General features: G+C 42.5%; 1 protein-coding gene across 1 annotated transcript in view; it reads right to left on the reverse strand.

Annotated features, from left to right (window-relative positions):
* Positions 1–16,292, reverse strand: part of NALCN (sodium leak channel, non-selective) — a 258,985-nt gene that overhangs the window by 236,577 nt on the left and 6,116 nt on the right. The window contains exons 2-3 of the mRNA XM_072976491.1: positions 6,009–6,155; positions 2,760–2,942 (exon numbers count right to left, since the gene is read on the reverse strand). Coding sequence (XP_072832592.1) covers positions 2,760–2,942; positions 6,009–6,116 — 291 coding nt within the window. The 5' untranslated portion in view covers positions 6,117–6,155. The remainder of the gene's footprint in view (positions 1–2,759; positions 2,943–6,008; positions 6,156–16,292) is intronic.

A 16,292-nucleotide genomic window follows, 5' to 3' on the forward strand; every position in this document is an offset into this window, starting at 1 on the left:
AGTACATGCAGCAGATTTTAAATGAATGAGAGACAAGCACATGAACACGTCTTAGAGTTCTGTAGACGACAAAGCAGACAGTAAGAAGTCAACGCCTGTGCTTTGTGAATGCATCCGTTCATCTGAACCACTAGTATTGTTCCTTAAAAGAGATTTGTGGCAAAAAGAGAAAGATGTAATACCTTTCAAGGTCATACTTTAGAGTTAAGATTCCTTTCCTTCATGATCATGGAAGACTACACATGAAATTACGAGATAACTTTTGGATATTTCCTGGATTTGTGTAGTCTGAATAAGCAAAGCCTACATGCCATGCAACGAGGAATCAGGCCAATGTTTATATAATTTTTACATTACAATGAAATTTTAAATATGATTACATTGAACCTGATACATTATCAATTATTATCCATGATCATTAAGGCTCCATAAGTGTAAAACACCTTTTAATGAACAGAGTACGGACTTTGAAACCTGGCACTTGGAAACAACTGAAGCCAAAGCAGGACCCATCCCATGTCCTCTGTCTCTTGTTCACAAAAAAGCTCTAGCCTCCTAGGTCTTCCTGGAGTTCCAAAGAGCAAACTTAATCAGAGAAGTGGGGGAACACAGAAACAAAGGAAAACAGCCTGGAAAGACAAAGTAATAGTCTAGCCACAAAACAAAGTCAAGGACCTGCAGTTCCTCTTCAAGGGCTGTAGATAATTTTCTGAGCCATATCCTTGAGTTGTGTCGCAGATACTAAAACCCCCACCAGGTGGAACACATTAACCATGTGCTGACCACCAGCACCTAGACCCCAGACCAGGTGGAATCAGAAGGCTGGGACCTCACCACCAGGTCCATGAGCTGATCACGCACTCCTCCACCCTCTCCCTCACCTTGACTTTAAAACCCCTTCCCAGAAAGCCTCCAGGGAGTTTAGGTCTTTTAAGCATTAGCCACCTGTACTCCTTGCGTGGCCTTGCAATAAACACTGTACTTTCCTTGGCCACAACCCGGTGTCAGTAGATTGAATTTACTGTGCGAGGGTGAGCAGACCCAAGTTTGGTTCAGTCACATAATCTCACACTGCATTTTATGTCTGATATATTTATCATGTTGTCTCTTTTTCAGTTTGTATTTTCAAAGACTTTAAACTATAATTGGTTAAATATTGCAATGATTCAATTTATTGGTACATCCAGGTCCTTTAAAATCCTATTGTATTAATGCTCAAGTTATAATATTTGCAAATAATAAACTGTTCCTTTTTCCCGCTTCTAAAACATGTAACCAGAACCTAACACACCAAGGCCCAGTGGTCCTTGGGAAATTTTAATGCCTCCAATCTTAAAGAAAGGTTTTAATTTGTTTGTTCCATCAACAAAAAAACTGGAGAGGAGAGAAAGTTTGAGTTCTGGGCAGAAATCAGCATGCTGGTGCCTCAGAAGATGAGTTTATTCAAGAGCTGTCTGTCAATTTTTTAGAAAGGTAAACACTTGGAGGCTGCCAATTATTATACAGTGTAAGAGAGTAACTTAAATTGCTGTGCAAGTATTGAACAAGCAGAGAACCAAATGCATTTACCTGAAGACATTTATAGGGATAGTCTCCAGTTATAAAATGATATGCATGGGTATAGTTCCAGAAACACATGATTTATTGTTCCAAGTTTTCAGGGCCCGCCTGTCACTGTGTCTTAGCATTTTTATTTATTATTTCAACAGTGCTCAAAGGATGCATGCTACTTTCACCAGGGTCTATTGTCAGATGAAAATTAGACAACTGAAAATCATCTAAAGAACTCACAGTCCCCACTACATGGGATGCTTTACACCAGCACCAACAGGTCTCACCCAAATGCATTATTTTTGCCTCTAGGGATTTGGTGAGCTAGGAGGCTTCTCGGAACAGGAATTAGTGGGCGAGGCAATTAGAAACAAATTGTTTGGGAGTGGGGATGAATTGGCAGATATAATCAAGCTTAGGAGACATTATAGCTAAATCACTATGCTCTATATCAGAATTTAACACAACATTGTAAACTGCCTATACTTCAGTAAAAAAGAAAGAATATTCTGATATTTTAAACAGTCATTTGTCAGACCCTAACGCCCATTCTGCTGTTTCATTACCCCACTGTCTCCCTAAATAGAACAATTCAAAGAACTTTAGAGACAGCATGGTCTACATATTTTTAATTTCTGTGAAGGTCAGTGTGACAGGAGGAAAAAAATACCCCGGTAGAAATTTTCTTCCTTCTATCTTTTCCTTTTTTTTTATTTACTTATTTTTTGTTTCCCAATGGTGCCAGTTTCATGCTACACACTCCTTTCTTACAGTCCTGCAATTCCTTCCCATCTCAAGTCCTTTCTCTTTACATCTTTAAAACGCCTCAGGTTAAGGACATCCTGCTGATTATTGTCACGCTGCAAATTTATCACAGAATAGCTATTCTGCGTTCCATACGTCAACCACCACCTCGCTTGAGCCAGGTGGTATGAGCACTCCAGCCTTCACGAAGCCGGCGGTGGGGCCATCCAGCTCCTTCCCAGATACTCCAGGACTCTGGGCCTTACACAATTTACTTCACTTCTTAAATATTCTTATGTATCATATTTTTACCAATACCTGGAGTTATACCCCTCTGAAAGGACTTCAATGTCAACAAAACAAAGGGATGTTTTGTCTCACTGAAATGAGTGTGGAAACACTCAACAGACTTAGATGTCTCTGTGCATTTGGGGGTTTAGCTTAAATAACAGAGAAACACTCACCTTGACGATCCCCCGGATGTGCATTTTTGCTATCATCTCTGCCGTGTAGAGAAACATCAACAACGTGTCCAGAGTAAAGGTCACGTACTGAAGAGGAGGGTAGTGTTCGAAGGTCATGGGCGTGTTCATACAGACGGAGATGACACTGATGATGGCACAGATGCGCAGCAGAGAGTGAACCCACTGCAGAGACGGTCCAGAGTTACCACCTGACATTGTAAGAGATCTCAACCTTGCGTTAGTTATGAGCCGCATTGTTTGGAAAACATCATATTGAGATGAAAATACTTACCCGTCAGGAGAAAAGTAAGAAGGCACTAACACGTTAAACACTTATAATGTGCCAAATACTTTCACCTAGTTTACATCCTTTAATTCTCCAAGGAGCCTACTGTGAAAACACAAAGACTCAGGAAGGTTAAGGGGCTTGCCCGAGGTCGTGCATTAATAAGAGGTGAAGCCTCCATATGAACCCGGTCAGGCTACCCCATCGCCTCTGATACTTCCCAGGGCATAAGGCTACAACACAGGGAGATCCTGATTCAATTAAAATATGAAGAAATTTGGTGTGCAATTACTTTCCTATTTTTTATGTATTATGAGCACCTAGAATCGGGGACCATATTGTACTTTCTGTAACTTCTCTGGTTCTAGTACAGTGGCCTGTCTTAGTAGACCCCAAATGCCTCTTAAAATACATTGATATATAACGCTTCCCATACATAGGGTTTTCTTTCTATTGTATCTTCCATGTAACATCCTTGTGTAAAAATACATTTTAAAATCTGACCTCATCCTGTACTCTCAAAAGTTCAAAAAAAATGGACTTTCCTCTTTTTTTTGAAGGACATGTTTTATACAAATTTAGCCCAAGTATCTCTGACAAAATGCCAAAAAAAAAAGTTTCTGAGCAATTCTAGCAGTGCATGTGCTGTTTTAAGACTTTCCTTATCCCCAACACAAAGAAGCAGGAATTAAAAAGATAAATGTGTGTGTGTGTGTGTGTGTGCGTGCAGATATGTGCAGGATATACAATCACCCACACACAACATCTTACTGTGAAAACTGATACCCAGGATAAAAAAATATTAACCCATCTGTATGCTAAACACACACAATTGATATTGCTAGCTAATGAATTAGTACACAATTCCTAAATGTGATTTCAGTGTGTTATTTATTGACTATTCTGGATACGTAAGCAGTCACATTAATCCTTCAGTGTACTCCCCCTGAGAAAAGATGTTTTAGTTTCACACTGGATGGGTCCTGCAGCCACACAAGCTAGCAAGCACCCATGCTGGAAAACAGAAAAGATTGTCAGAACTCTGGGGAGTTCTTGTATTCTGGTGAGTGGGTTACAATACCGATCTGTCAATTGTAATATTTGTATGAAGACATAATGCCTCTAATTCCATACCATCTAAGTCACTGATGGTTAACTTTAAAGGCTGATGCATTTTCATGCCAATTAGGAAGCCCTTCAATAAACACGAGTGTGTGAATGCAGCTCCGTCTGGATCTCCAACACCAAGGAGCTCATTACGCAAAAGAGCTTCAAGAGACTGGTTCTTTTACAGCAGAACTGGTTTTTTTGAGTCTTTCTGAATACAATTTTTAAAGGTTACACTCCGTTTACATTGGCTATATTCCTTGTGTTGTACAATACATCCTTCTAGCCTATGTTACACCCAATAGTTTTTACCTCCCACTCTTCTGCTCCCATGTTGTCCCTTCCCCCTTCTCCCCACTGGTACCCACTACTTTGTTCTCTGTGAGTCTGCATTTAAAGAAGGAATTCTCTCTGAGCATTAGTCACTGAGTTGCTTCCGAGGCTACATCTATAGAACTACCTTCTTCAGAAGTTCTCAGAAAGCTCTGTATGTGGTGGATGCTAGGAAGAAGTCAGCGAGGGCTTTATTCTCTATTCTGTTCAAGTTCTCTGAATGTGACTGGAAGACCTACCATGTGCCAGAAGTTCTGCTGGGCTCTGAGGATACACAAAGGGAACGACACAGTTCTGACTCATCACTGCTTTTCAGTCTGATATGCATACCGTATATATTTACATACAGTATAATTTCTACTTACACTCAAATATGAAATAGGACACGTGGACAGAGAAGTGGTTCATTCTGCCTGTAGTTGGGAGCGTCAAACGAGGAACCTTTCAGAGTGGATCGGGGTAGGGGTGACATCTGAGCCCACCTTCATCGATAGGGGGGATCTGACTCAGCTGAGTTGCTGGGAAAGGGCTTCCAGGCAAAGGAAACAATCTGAACTGGCCTGACATCTTGGAGAAGCAGCAAGTCACCAAAAGGCTTAAGTGGGCCGAGTGTAGATAAGGAAAGGACAGTTGCTGGACAAGTCAGAGATGCAATTAAAGAGCCTTGCATTAATACTAACACATTTAATTTGCAACGTAGGTGGTAGGGGTGTTTCAATGATCGTAGAGCAGGATGTGGAGACGTGGAAAGAAATACGAGCAGGCGGAAGAAGTAGTCTGGAGGGCGGATTCGATGGGAAAGGGCAGGGGGACCAAGGCCCGTCATCTCCATCACGGTCAACGGGAAGACACGCACCGCAGGAGCCGCGGTTCCTCTCCTGACTGCAGCCCCTCCTGCGAGCCTGATGCTGGAGTGGGTCCTACGCGGGAACACGAGGTCCCCAGCCCTAGGACTACGCCGTTCCACCCCCGCCCCGGCTGCTAGACCGTCTCACGTACGACGACACTTGGTGTAGCAGGTCTTCCTCTCAAGTCCCATCAGCTTAATGAGGCAGAGAAGGGGAGAAGGTCTTCAGAGACTCTCTCCACTAGCTCATTAACCTTTACTTGCAGCTTAGAAGGAGACCTTGAATTGCAGACCCCTGATTATCTCCTGACAGATCCCTGCATGGTGAGAATGTAACGGCAGGAGGCCTGGAAGATCAGGCTACTCATCTCTGTCCTCAGCTCCGCATAGACCTGAGAAGCGGTATTTTCTCTACCGTGTACAACTCTGAAGTCAGCCTGCAAAGGGGATGGGGAGCCAGACCACCTCCATACCTTCCTACACTAGTAATTCACAGGGACACCTCATTATTCCACGGGGACTGTTCTCAGCTTCCAGACTCTGAGACTCACCCATATTCTACTGCAGCTATTCAGACAGACAGTTCAAAGCCAAAGGTGCGTGAGTTCTAAATGATATGAATCAAATCTCCTTTGCATCAGCGTGGGCGTCTCCATACTTCAAAATAGAGACTTACTGGCTTGTTAATCCAGAGTATGTCCGCGTTGTCCGACAGAGATTCATCAGGACCAAAGTCGGTAACCGGCTGGGCCTCCACCCTGGAGCTCTGCTTTCTTTTGAGCATGCTGAAGTTAGCTGTGGGGAGCAGGTTCCAAACCACAGTCTGGGAGAGGAGAGGGAGAGGGAGAGAGTGTTAGTCCCCTACAGCATCCTCAGCCTGGTCCCAAGACGGGTCCCCCACCTCTGCCTAAGCATTTGTTAATCATACCCATGTTCCATGATACTGTACATAATAAATACATGCAAGTAGAAATTTTAAAAGGATGAGATAAAAGTTAGAATCAATAAAAACTTGCATTTTTTCCCTCTTAAACCAAAATACTGTCTTGTGCCCTTCACAGACTGTGTGTGCACCACTTTAGAGACCACTGGTCAAGGTTCCCTTGGGCCAAATGGCTTTGCCTCCTAAGGAACACATATTAATAGGAAGTTTTTTGAGGTCTGTGTTCATTGCCTTCAAGTGACTCCACTTAAAGGCGGTCCGTGCCGGAGCACAGCTGACCGATCCAGATAAAATACTCAGATCCTTCTCAGGATTTCCCCCTGGGGTTCATTTGACATGACACCCATGGATATTTATTTCCAACGTAGGACAGTCTCAAGTTGATCTCCTAATTTTGTCCTTGCCGTGGAGGGGGGGAGCCAGACAGAATGGGGCAGAATCTATTCTAAAAGAAGTTTTATTTCTTTTATGAACGCTGTGACTGTATCAGTTCTTCTAAGGACTCTGAAGTGAATCTACATCACACTAAAGAGGGAGATGATGAGGTGCCGGGGTGCCACTTGAATTTCCACAATTCTGAGTCACCTACATCTTGCCGTGTCACCTCCCGTGAGCCATCGCCACCACCTTCCAGCAAAGTAGTCGGTAAGTGCAGTGATGTGTGGGGAGATGCTATAAAGGCGGGTGGTGCCTGACACCCCTGCAGCCACAGAGAGACTCCTCGTTGGCTCAACACCTGGATTGAGTCTTAAAGGAAGGAGAGACACTAGCATTTTTTGGATATGCACTACGTTTGGGGAACTTAGCAATGATTTTTTATTTTATCTTTACAACTGGCAGAAGAAAGGAAACATCTTGTCCCTTATGCAAGAACAAGAAATCCCAGCCTCGGGGTGGCTAATAACTTGTCCGAGGCCACCCAAGCAAATGTGACATCTAAAAGAAGCTCTGTCTGACCACAAAGTCTAAGGTGTTTGCAGTGGCCCACGCTGGTGCTGAGGACAGATGAGGAGAACTTCTAAAGGCAGGTAAGGGAGGGTAAGGTCCTCCAGGCAGTGCGCAGCCTCGTGGAGTCAGGAAACGGCAGTAGTTTTAGCACCAGGAATGTTCACTGGCTCTCCTGCCCGCTGCTACTGGGGGCTGGAGAAAGGACCCCAGCCGAGGACAGGGAGTGGCCACTCAGTCCTCGTGGAAGCACGAGAAGGTCAAGAATGAGTCTGCAGTGTGGGTAACTACGTGCAATCTCCACCAGGAAAGAGCACAGACGCTCAGGACAAATCGCCTTTGACCTGATTCCCTAGGCTGGAGCGCCCACCTCGACGTCTCTTCTCCTCGATGCACCTCCTGCAGGTGCGTCTGCCCCGCCCTCCTATTCCCAGAAGAAATCAAGCTAATTGGCTTTAAGCTGCACTAGGTATTTCCAGGCGGTCTTGCCCTGAATACCGGATTTGAATATGGGTTTTGCAGGAGGCGGCACTAATTAATTTTATTTTACATAATTGGAGTTAGGGACTCTTGACATCGATATGTAAATATATGCAGAATATTCAAATTAAGCTTGTTCTCTGATTTACTGTGGGGGGCAAACATCTGGTGGCCTCAATTTGAGATGCTTCTTGAATGACAGTCTCCTATGTATCCAAAAGCTGGATACAGAATCTTTTAGAAATCCTTCAACATGACACAATGCAAAGGAGGATATGAAGAGTGGTTTCGCAATGTTGTTCTAAGATGATACAAAAAAATTTATCGGCTGAGCTACTAGTGATAATACCTTTCCACTGTGCCAGTGGAGACACACGCGGATGGCTATATTGCTCTTGAGATGTGGCCATAAGTCAAGGTCTGAAAAATTTCTGAGGTATAACTGACATCTTCCCATGTGGATTCCAGGCACCCTTTATTATAAATATCCCATCTGGAGCAAAACCAATTTTTGATTATGGATTTGTTTATCTTGGAGAAGCAGACATCAGAATTTATGTTTTAAGAATTTCCATGATGGCTGTATTTGAGCCACCAAAACAGCACAACTATAATGAATGACATTAGCTGTCATCCACTGCCACCCTAGCTTTACCGAATACCTGAGTGCCACCAAATCAAACAATACCCAAGAAAACCTGGGTATTCCACCCATGCGTTAAAACTCAACAGCCAGCTCCGGGGTCACTGAAATTCCAAATGATTCAAGAATCAAATATCATGTAAACCATCCAAGTAGTAAAATAAGTTCACACTACAAACATACAAAGAATCCAAAATTAATGTGAGGTGATTGATTGTAATAATTTTCCTTTATATGCATAAATATTGTCTTACCCATTCATTCATGTTGAATCTGTGTAACTGAGTACAGCAAACCTACTGTCCCCGATAAAGACCAGCAGGGATACTGAAGCACCCTGGGTAAGCTTATAATTTTGATCAGAAATTGTTTCTGTGTACCATAGCCTTACCACTATTGTGTATTTATAACCAATTTTTTTTCTCTGTTTACAGACATGTCCTTCATAAGGCAGTGCACTCAGTTTGACAAGCTTGGTTTCCAGTAGCTTTTTCACACTTATTAAAAGTAGTCGGTATTTAAATCAATCCACCGTGGGAGGCAGCTGCACAGTAACAGTCTGCTCACTGATCTGTCTCTTACTTGGAAACAGCTAGTGGCAATTCAGGGAGAGAAGACACTGGTTCGTTGCCCTCTTTTAAATGGTTAAAATCCAGTTCCGTATTCTGTGACAGCAATATTTCACTTCCACTGGCTTACGTGGGCCTTAGGATACTCCAGCTCTCTCCTGACCAAACTGAAAGCGATACACGCAGTTTTCTTTAACTGTGAGGCACTTGCAACGCTATGGGTTGTTTCTTCTCCGTATAACTCTCTTAGGTTTGCATGACTCTTTTGAATCTTCTGTCTTCTAAATTATGGTTTCCAGCATGTCCTTTACCTGCTGTCCTGTGCGCCCGTCCTCTGTACTTAACCCCTTAAATGAGCATCTGTTCCCACAGATTCCATCACCATCTGCTGGAGTCCAGCATCTCCTATTACTGAGGGACCTACTCATGCGGCTTCTCCTTCAAATGTAGCCACGCCAACACCATCATCACTTAAAAATCAACAGGGCAGGTGCGAGCGGTCAGACATCCTTCTGCTTCACCCTTTCCTCTCATTTCCCAGATCCTACTGCCCTGAACTTCTCAGGCCCCCAAAGGCAGGTATCCACATGTGAGAGAGTCTCTTGTCCCAGATTCTCACTGGTGAGAAACTTCTCTCTGCACCCCTCATTCCTCATGTTTCCAAGCCCTCTCTTCCTTAATCCTCGTTACTGGAACGCTTTCTAGGCCATGGGACCTCGGGTCTGGACTACCACAAATATCACCCTTTTTAATACGTCTTGGTCCTTTACATCAAAATCAAAACCTTCCCCACACACGGATATGGTCTCTCCTATACCCCAGACAGCCTCAGCTTATCTTCCTGTTTCCCATTCATTCATTCACACAGGAAACATTTTGCATCCACCGTGGTATCAGGCACCATGATGTGTGCTGGGCACAGAGCAGGGAACAGCAAAGGCACTCCTGGAAGTTCTCTGGCTTTATGTTTCAAGGACACCGAGACCCACTGATTTTCACCTGCCCTTCTTCCACACTCACACCCACGCCCTCCACTTGAGTTGGCCAAACATACCATTATCTGCCGTCCCCCAACCTTTCTCAGCTATTTCAGCTTCTGATCCCAGCTGTGCCCCCTCTGCTGTCTGCTGCCACCCCCCACACCAGGGCTTTCTATTCCCTAACTTACCTCACAAGGAGATTCTGTCTGTGTGTGTGAGTTGTTTGTTACAACTGAAAGATTTGATGTCTGGGAATACAAAGTGTGGACAAGATACTCAGCCATGAAAAAAGAATGAAATAATGCCATTTGCACCAACATGGATGAAACCTGAGATGATCATACTGAGTGAAGTCAGACAGAGAGATGAAGATAAATGTCGTATGATATCACTCATATGTGGAATCTTAAAAAATAGCACAAATGAACGTATTTACAAAACAGAAACAGACTCAAAGATGTAGAAAACAAACGTATGGTTACTGGGGGGAAAGAGGAGAGGAGGAATAAATTAGGAACTTGGGATTTGCAGATACTAACTACTATATATAAAATAGAAACAACATGGCCCTACTGTATGGCATGGGGAACTGTATTCAGTATCTCGTTATAGCCTATCATGTTAACGAATATGACCAAGAATGTATATATGTATAAGTGAATCACTATGCTGTGCACCAAAACCACAACACGATCAATCAACTCTACTTCAATAAAAAAAGTGTAGATAAGAGAAACATACCTCCAGTAGACCTACAGCATCTATTTTATTCTCCGAATCCCCAAAGAAGACAGAAGTCACTGATTTACTTTTAGTCATTAGGTGTCATTACAACTGGGACACATCCAGGTCAACCATTCTTCTGGTTGGTGATGTGCACAAACTCTGGGGCCTTTACGAGTTAAAGTAGAATCATTTCTCTACCGTCCTAGTCAAGACACACGCACATTTAACCACGGCCTTTTATCTCACTGCCATCACAATTTGGGAAGGAAATTAAGAAAGCAAAATTTCAATAATATCCCTCCAACTTCTCACTCCAGGCTTTCCATTTTGTCTTTGGAAGAGCAGCCTTCACTGCCAGCAGAGGCTTCTCACTTACGCTTGCATAAATACATTCATTGAAAAAAAGAAAAAGAAATCACCCAAACCATTGTGTTAGGTGATGTGGATTTAGTGCTAACAAGACACACTTGGTCTCTTTCCTCCTAGAATTCCTGAATGCCCTGTGTTCCTCACACAGCAGACGTGTTTCATTAAAAGGCAGAAGAGCTCATTAATTAAGCCTCAGCCCACTATGCGCTCACTCTGCAACCTCCACCTGACGGTTTTCTTGTCCATTCACTACCTTACTGTTAGCTCCACACCATCTCCAGTTAACCAGCTGACTCCCAGTGCTCCTCGGTATCTGTGCTGCCAGACAAGATGAGACGCCCACGACGAGCAGGACCACCACCAACTGGTCCTTTCCTAGATCTCAAATACCTAAACTTTACATTACATTAAAAGAAAATAATTTTATTTGTATTTCCATTACATAAACTGTATGAATTTGTGATTTAAAAAATCAGAAAGTAAAAAAAAAGGAAAACAAAGTGAAACCCATCAGGAATTCCACTTCCGGGAACTCAGCTGCTTTGGCAAAGTGTCTGTTGAGCACGTGCGTTGTGCCAGCCAATCAGCAAAGCGCTGCAGGCACGAGTGAGAATAAAATATCCCCTGTCTCCTCCTGAAATGTCCTTTAGCTGGGGCGCTTACTCTTCAAAGGGACAAGGAGTGTATCTCTTAGTATTTTCTTTCCATATACTGCATTTTTCCATGCATAAATTAATTTTTAAACATTTGTGCTTAAATATTGTTTTGTAATCAGTCTTTTTTTTCATCTAGCAGTATTCCCGTGAAATCTTTCTCTGTCAATAAATATGCACGCACAGAAAACCTCACTGTGAGCAAATACTACCTTCAAACAGCTACCCCTCCTTGTCTTTCTTGTCTCCTAAGCTCACCCTTAGATGTGCAGTCTTGCCAGGTAAACAGGCACAAGCACATCTTCTAGATCAGGCACCAATCTTGAATTTGTAGTTGAGAAAAGTACTGCTGTGTATTCTGGATGACAACTGAATTCGATGTTAACAATTGTTTTATTTGAGCATTATGAACAATTCTTATTTCAAGTATTTCTATTTCTTCCTCTTTTTTTAAAAAACAGCCACAGAACCCAAAACAACAAACCACCAGATATTTATACTGGAACAAGAGTTTCCTGCCTTTTCCCATATCCATATTGAAATCTTCCGCTGTGCTTCAGCACATCGTAATAACAATTAGAAGACAAAAAGGGATGCGTATTCCTCATGCTGGAACTGTCAAAAGTTATTTTTTCATAAAGTTATACTGTTCATTTTGTCTGGCCACATTTTCTTCCCACAGAGGACATGTCCATTTGGAACAAATTAATACAGCATTATACATTTTATGCTCATGTTTATGCATATGCATAAACATAAACCTTAGGTTTTAAGTTAGGGGGAAAAATCCACTATTTTTGTCTTGTTTTTTGTTATCCCAAAGCCTTCTGCTCTGCCTCAGGCTTCCCTAGCACTCGCCCCTCCTCCAACTCCTTTGATGACTGCACCTCTCTCTGCCCCACGGAGCGTCCTCCCACTCCAGCTCAGTGGCTGAAACTCCTCCCCTAGTTCTTCCAGCCCAGATCACCTTGGTTCTCGGCTGTGGGTACCGAAGACGCGTGTCCCATGCTCTTTGGGCATCTTGCAATACCCTCCTCCACTGGCTCCCCTCCTGCAGCCTCCACAGCCTGGCATGGGGTACCTCCCACACTGGACTCCAGCAACCGCTGGGTCTCCTGTTCAGTGATGCTCAGTAACTGCTTTTCCATCTTAACAATCAACAGTGCTTCAGAGAAAGTGTTAAAGACAGAATTTGATGTAAAACTGAATAGGTATTCCCTAGTCTGAATGCTTTATAAAGAGGAAAACAGTCCTCAAACACAAACACACTGAGGAATCTTAAACACACACACACACACACACAAAGGCGATGAAATGCTCTGGAAGATACAGAAGTTCCCATGGTAAAGCAGTGAGCTCATCAGCTGACTTCCTCCCAGATTATGTTGACTGTCATGTAGAAAGAGACTCCTGCCAACAAGGATGTTTACTGAGGGCTTATTTTGTGCCAGGCCTGGCTTTAAGCATGTCGTATATCTTGTCTTTCAGTTCTTAAAAAGAACCATTCCAAAGATAAAGAAACTTAGCTACAGAGAAGCCAGGAGAGGAACCAAGACGAGGCAGCTTACAGAACTATTAAATTAAAAATTAAGTATATTATAAAATAGACAGGTCATAAGAAGAATACTTTCCCACATATTCTAATCAGACAACCTGGTAATTCTAAACTCTCTTGGCATCAATTATTGTTTGTGAAAATTCAACAGACATTCTCATCTCCTAAAACTGAATCAGATTGTATTACGGGATTCATTTTATAGTTATTCCAGCCACATATTTATTAAAATGTGTCTATTTTTTTCCGGCAAGAAATCATCAACCTTCTCATCAAATCTATCTAAATGTCACTTTCAGGTTTCTCAAGTCATTATTCATTTATCCAGCCTCTGTCCTGGAGGGTGAATCCTAGAAATACTCCATAATGCTTTTATCATTGATTCTTTAAATTTTGAAAAAAAGATGAGAAAAAAGCATTTACTAACTCCCGTCTGATAACCTTACATCATGTACAAAAGAGACAGCTGTCTTCATTTCCCAAAGATGACAGATTTCTTCATTTCCTAGAGTTAGTTTTAGTCTCATAAATTCTTGACCGAATGTGCTGAGAATGTGAAAACTAGAAAATAGATCTGACTTATCACATGTGGGCGAAGGAGCGTACGCTTTTCTGCAGAGTCTGTATTAGGGCGGAAAGAAGAGATTTACTGAGAGAAGTCCTTCTGTCATACTCCAAATCCAAAGCTCAGAATACCATCCGGTTGTGATTCTGTCCTGTAGATTTCTTTGTTCTTCCAGCAAGGAAAATCCAAACAAAACAGACGCTACCAATCAGAAGTTAGCAAATGGTAGCTGCTAATTCAATAAAAGAACTGTTTAATCTAAAAGTTTCCAATAATAATGTGTTGGCCATCCCAAGAGGTGGCCTACTCCTTTCTGGATGTTCTCAGAGAGAATGACTCCATACCTATCGTGGAGTTTGTGGAAAGGACTTCTGCCCTGTCCGGGAGTTTGCAATAGATTACATTCCAAGAGGCTGCCAATGATAAAATTTATTGACACATTCTTGAAGCTGCTCATAATTCATGCATTTTATCACCTCTTAGGGTAGGGTGGTGGTCCATCAACCACTGTACATAATTTTAGAAGAGAATCAAGCTTGAGTATTATGCATTCACTTTTTCACTTGAAAGATGAGAGCAAACATTTATTGAAAGCTGGCTCTGTGCCAGGCACTATTCCAAAGTCTTAATCTCTCTTCAAAGCAGTTCTCAGTATTATCCCCATTGTACAGATTAAAAGACTGAGGCACATTTGCCCAGATCCACATAAACTGGAAGCAAGTTTAGAACCCAAGGAATCTGTTATTGGGAGACCAGAGAGGCAGGGGAGGGAGGGAGTGAATGGGCAAAGAATTTGACTCTTACTTTTTAACTTCAAGGAACTTCATACAATTCAGATGTTTTCAAACAATGATGAATTTCATTCATAATTTCTTTAAGGCAAGTAAAATATGAAAATCATCCACTTTTAAGCATAACAAATTATACCTGACATTTTCTGAGGGTTTATGATGTGTGAGGCTAAGAGCTTTGAGTAGATTATCTCATACACTTCACCCATGTCCTAGGGAAGTGGGTGTCTCTGTTATTTCTATTTTACAGAGGACACTGAGGTTTAGGGAGGGTAAGTGCCTCATCCAAGGTCACTTTCTGACCTTTACCCTCATGATAGTCAGTTGTCCGTGTCTTTCAATCTGACCTTTCCAGGGCTTTGCCAATAGAACTTTCTCTTTTCCCAGAAAACAGAGATGGGAGTTTCCAAGTTCTTGCCTCTCCCAAATCTGAGTAGTGAAACTAAATTAGAACAAGGCAGTACCTAGCCTGCGATGCCTGGGGGCAGGCAACTCCTGTTCCCTGAGTACCCTCTGCTCAGGAACTTCAGTGGGCACAGTGTGATGCATCCTTCTGTCTAATCGAGTCCTTGTGGTTGGAGGAAAGGCCGGCAGCTGCCTGAGTCCTAGGTCTGCCTTAGCCACGCAGCAGAGCACATCACTTTGGCAGGAGAACTAAGACATCATTAAAGTTTGAGCACAGATCACAGCAGCAGCCTCTCCTGTATCTCTCTGCCTCTCTCTCCCCAAATGCATTTTTCATTTCGGTGCTCCCTCATCTACGCCCTGCAAAAGAAGAGTGTTAGACACATGGTCCCGTCTCAGCGGGACTGCAAGGGTCACCCAAGATGGGCCACCAAACAGGGGAAGCCAAACATGTCAAAGGGCCATCTCCAAGTACAGGCTCTTCCTTCCTCTTTTCCTTTTATCAACACACTGATTAAAAACAGAAAATGCTTCCTTACTTTTTATACTGAGTCTACTTCCTAAACCCCAAAGGAAAGTTGCATTTTTTTTCCTGGTTTTTTTTTCTACCAATACCTCAAAACTGTGTCATGACTTCATCAAGGATTCTGTTCTATTTCATGTTTGACTGTGAAAATTGAATTTTCTTTGATCTTTACAAGTCAATGGATTTGGTAAAGGAATTCAGGAGAGACAATGATGTCCCAACAGCTTTTTGTCACTGCACCCTGCCTGCCGGACTGAAACAGCCCAGCAGTAGGGGATGGACAGGAGAGTTGTATCTGTGTCACCTGAATCTCTGTCCTGATCACACATTGAGGCAATCAGCTCCCACATGTGGCCAGAGAGGCCACTCTCCCACCTCAACTCAGAAAACTCAATCCTTTCACTCCAAGCTTAGAAAGTTTATGCAATTTTAATTTATTTTATTTACTTAGTACAATTTTATTTATTTATTTGGGGGTAATTAGGTTTGTTTATTTATTTATTTTAAGTCTTCATTAAAAATAGGTACTGGGATTGAACCTAGGACCTTGTGCATGCCAAGCACACGCTCTACCACTGAGCTGTACCCTCCTATCCCATGCAATTTTAATTTTGCGAGTTATTCTAGGTATAAGATAGGTGTATGAAAAAGCTGAGAAAAGACTATCAGAGCCAAAAATCCCTGCAGGTTGGTGGTGTGACTTTGTAAGAAAGCCCAGCTTCCTCCAGGAAGTAGCAGGGCCTTTAATGGCAGTTCATTGACAGGCAGTTTATTTGAATAAAGGGCTACTATCATATAAGCATTGTAACA

This window comes from Vicugna pacos, chromosome 14 (assembly GCF_048564905.1).
Source record: "Vicugna pacos chromosome 14, VicPac4, whole genome shotgun sequence".
Lineage (NCBI taxonomy): Eukaryota > Metazoa > Chordata > Mammalia > Artiodactyla > Camelidae > Vicugna > Vicugna pacos.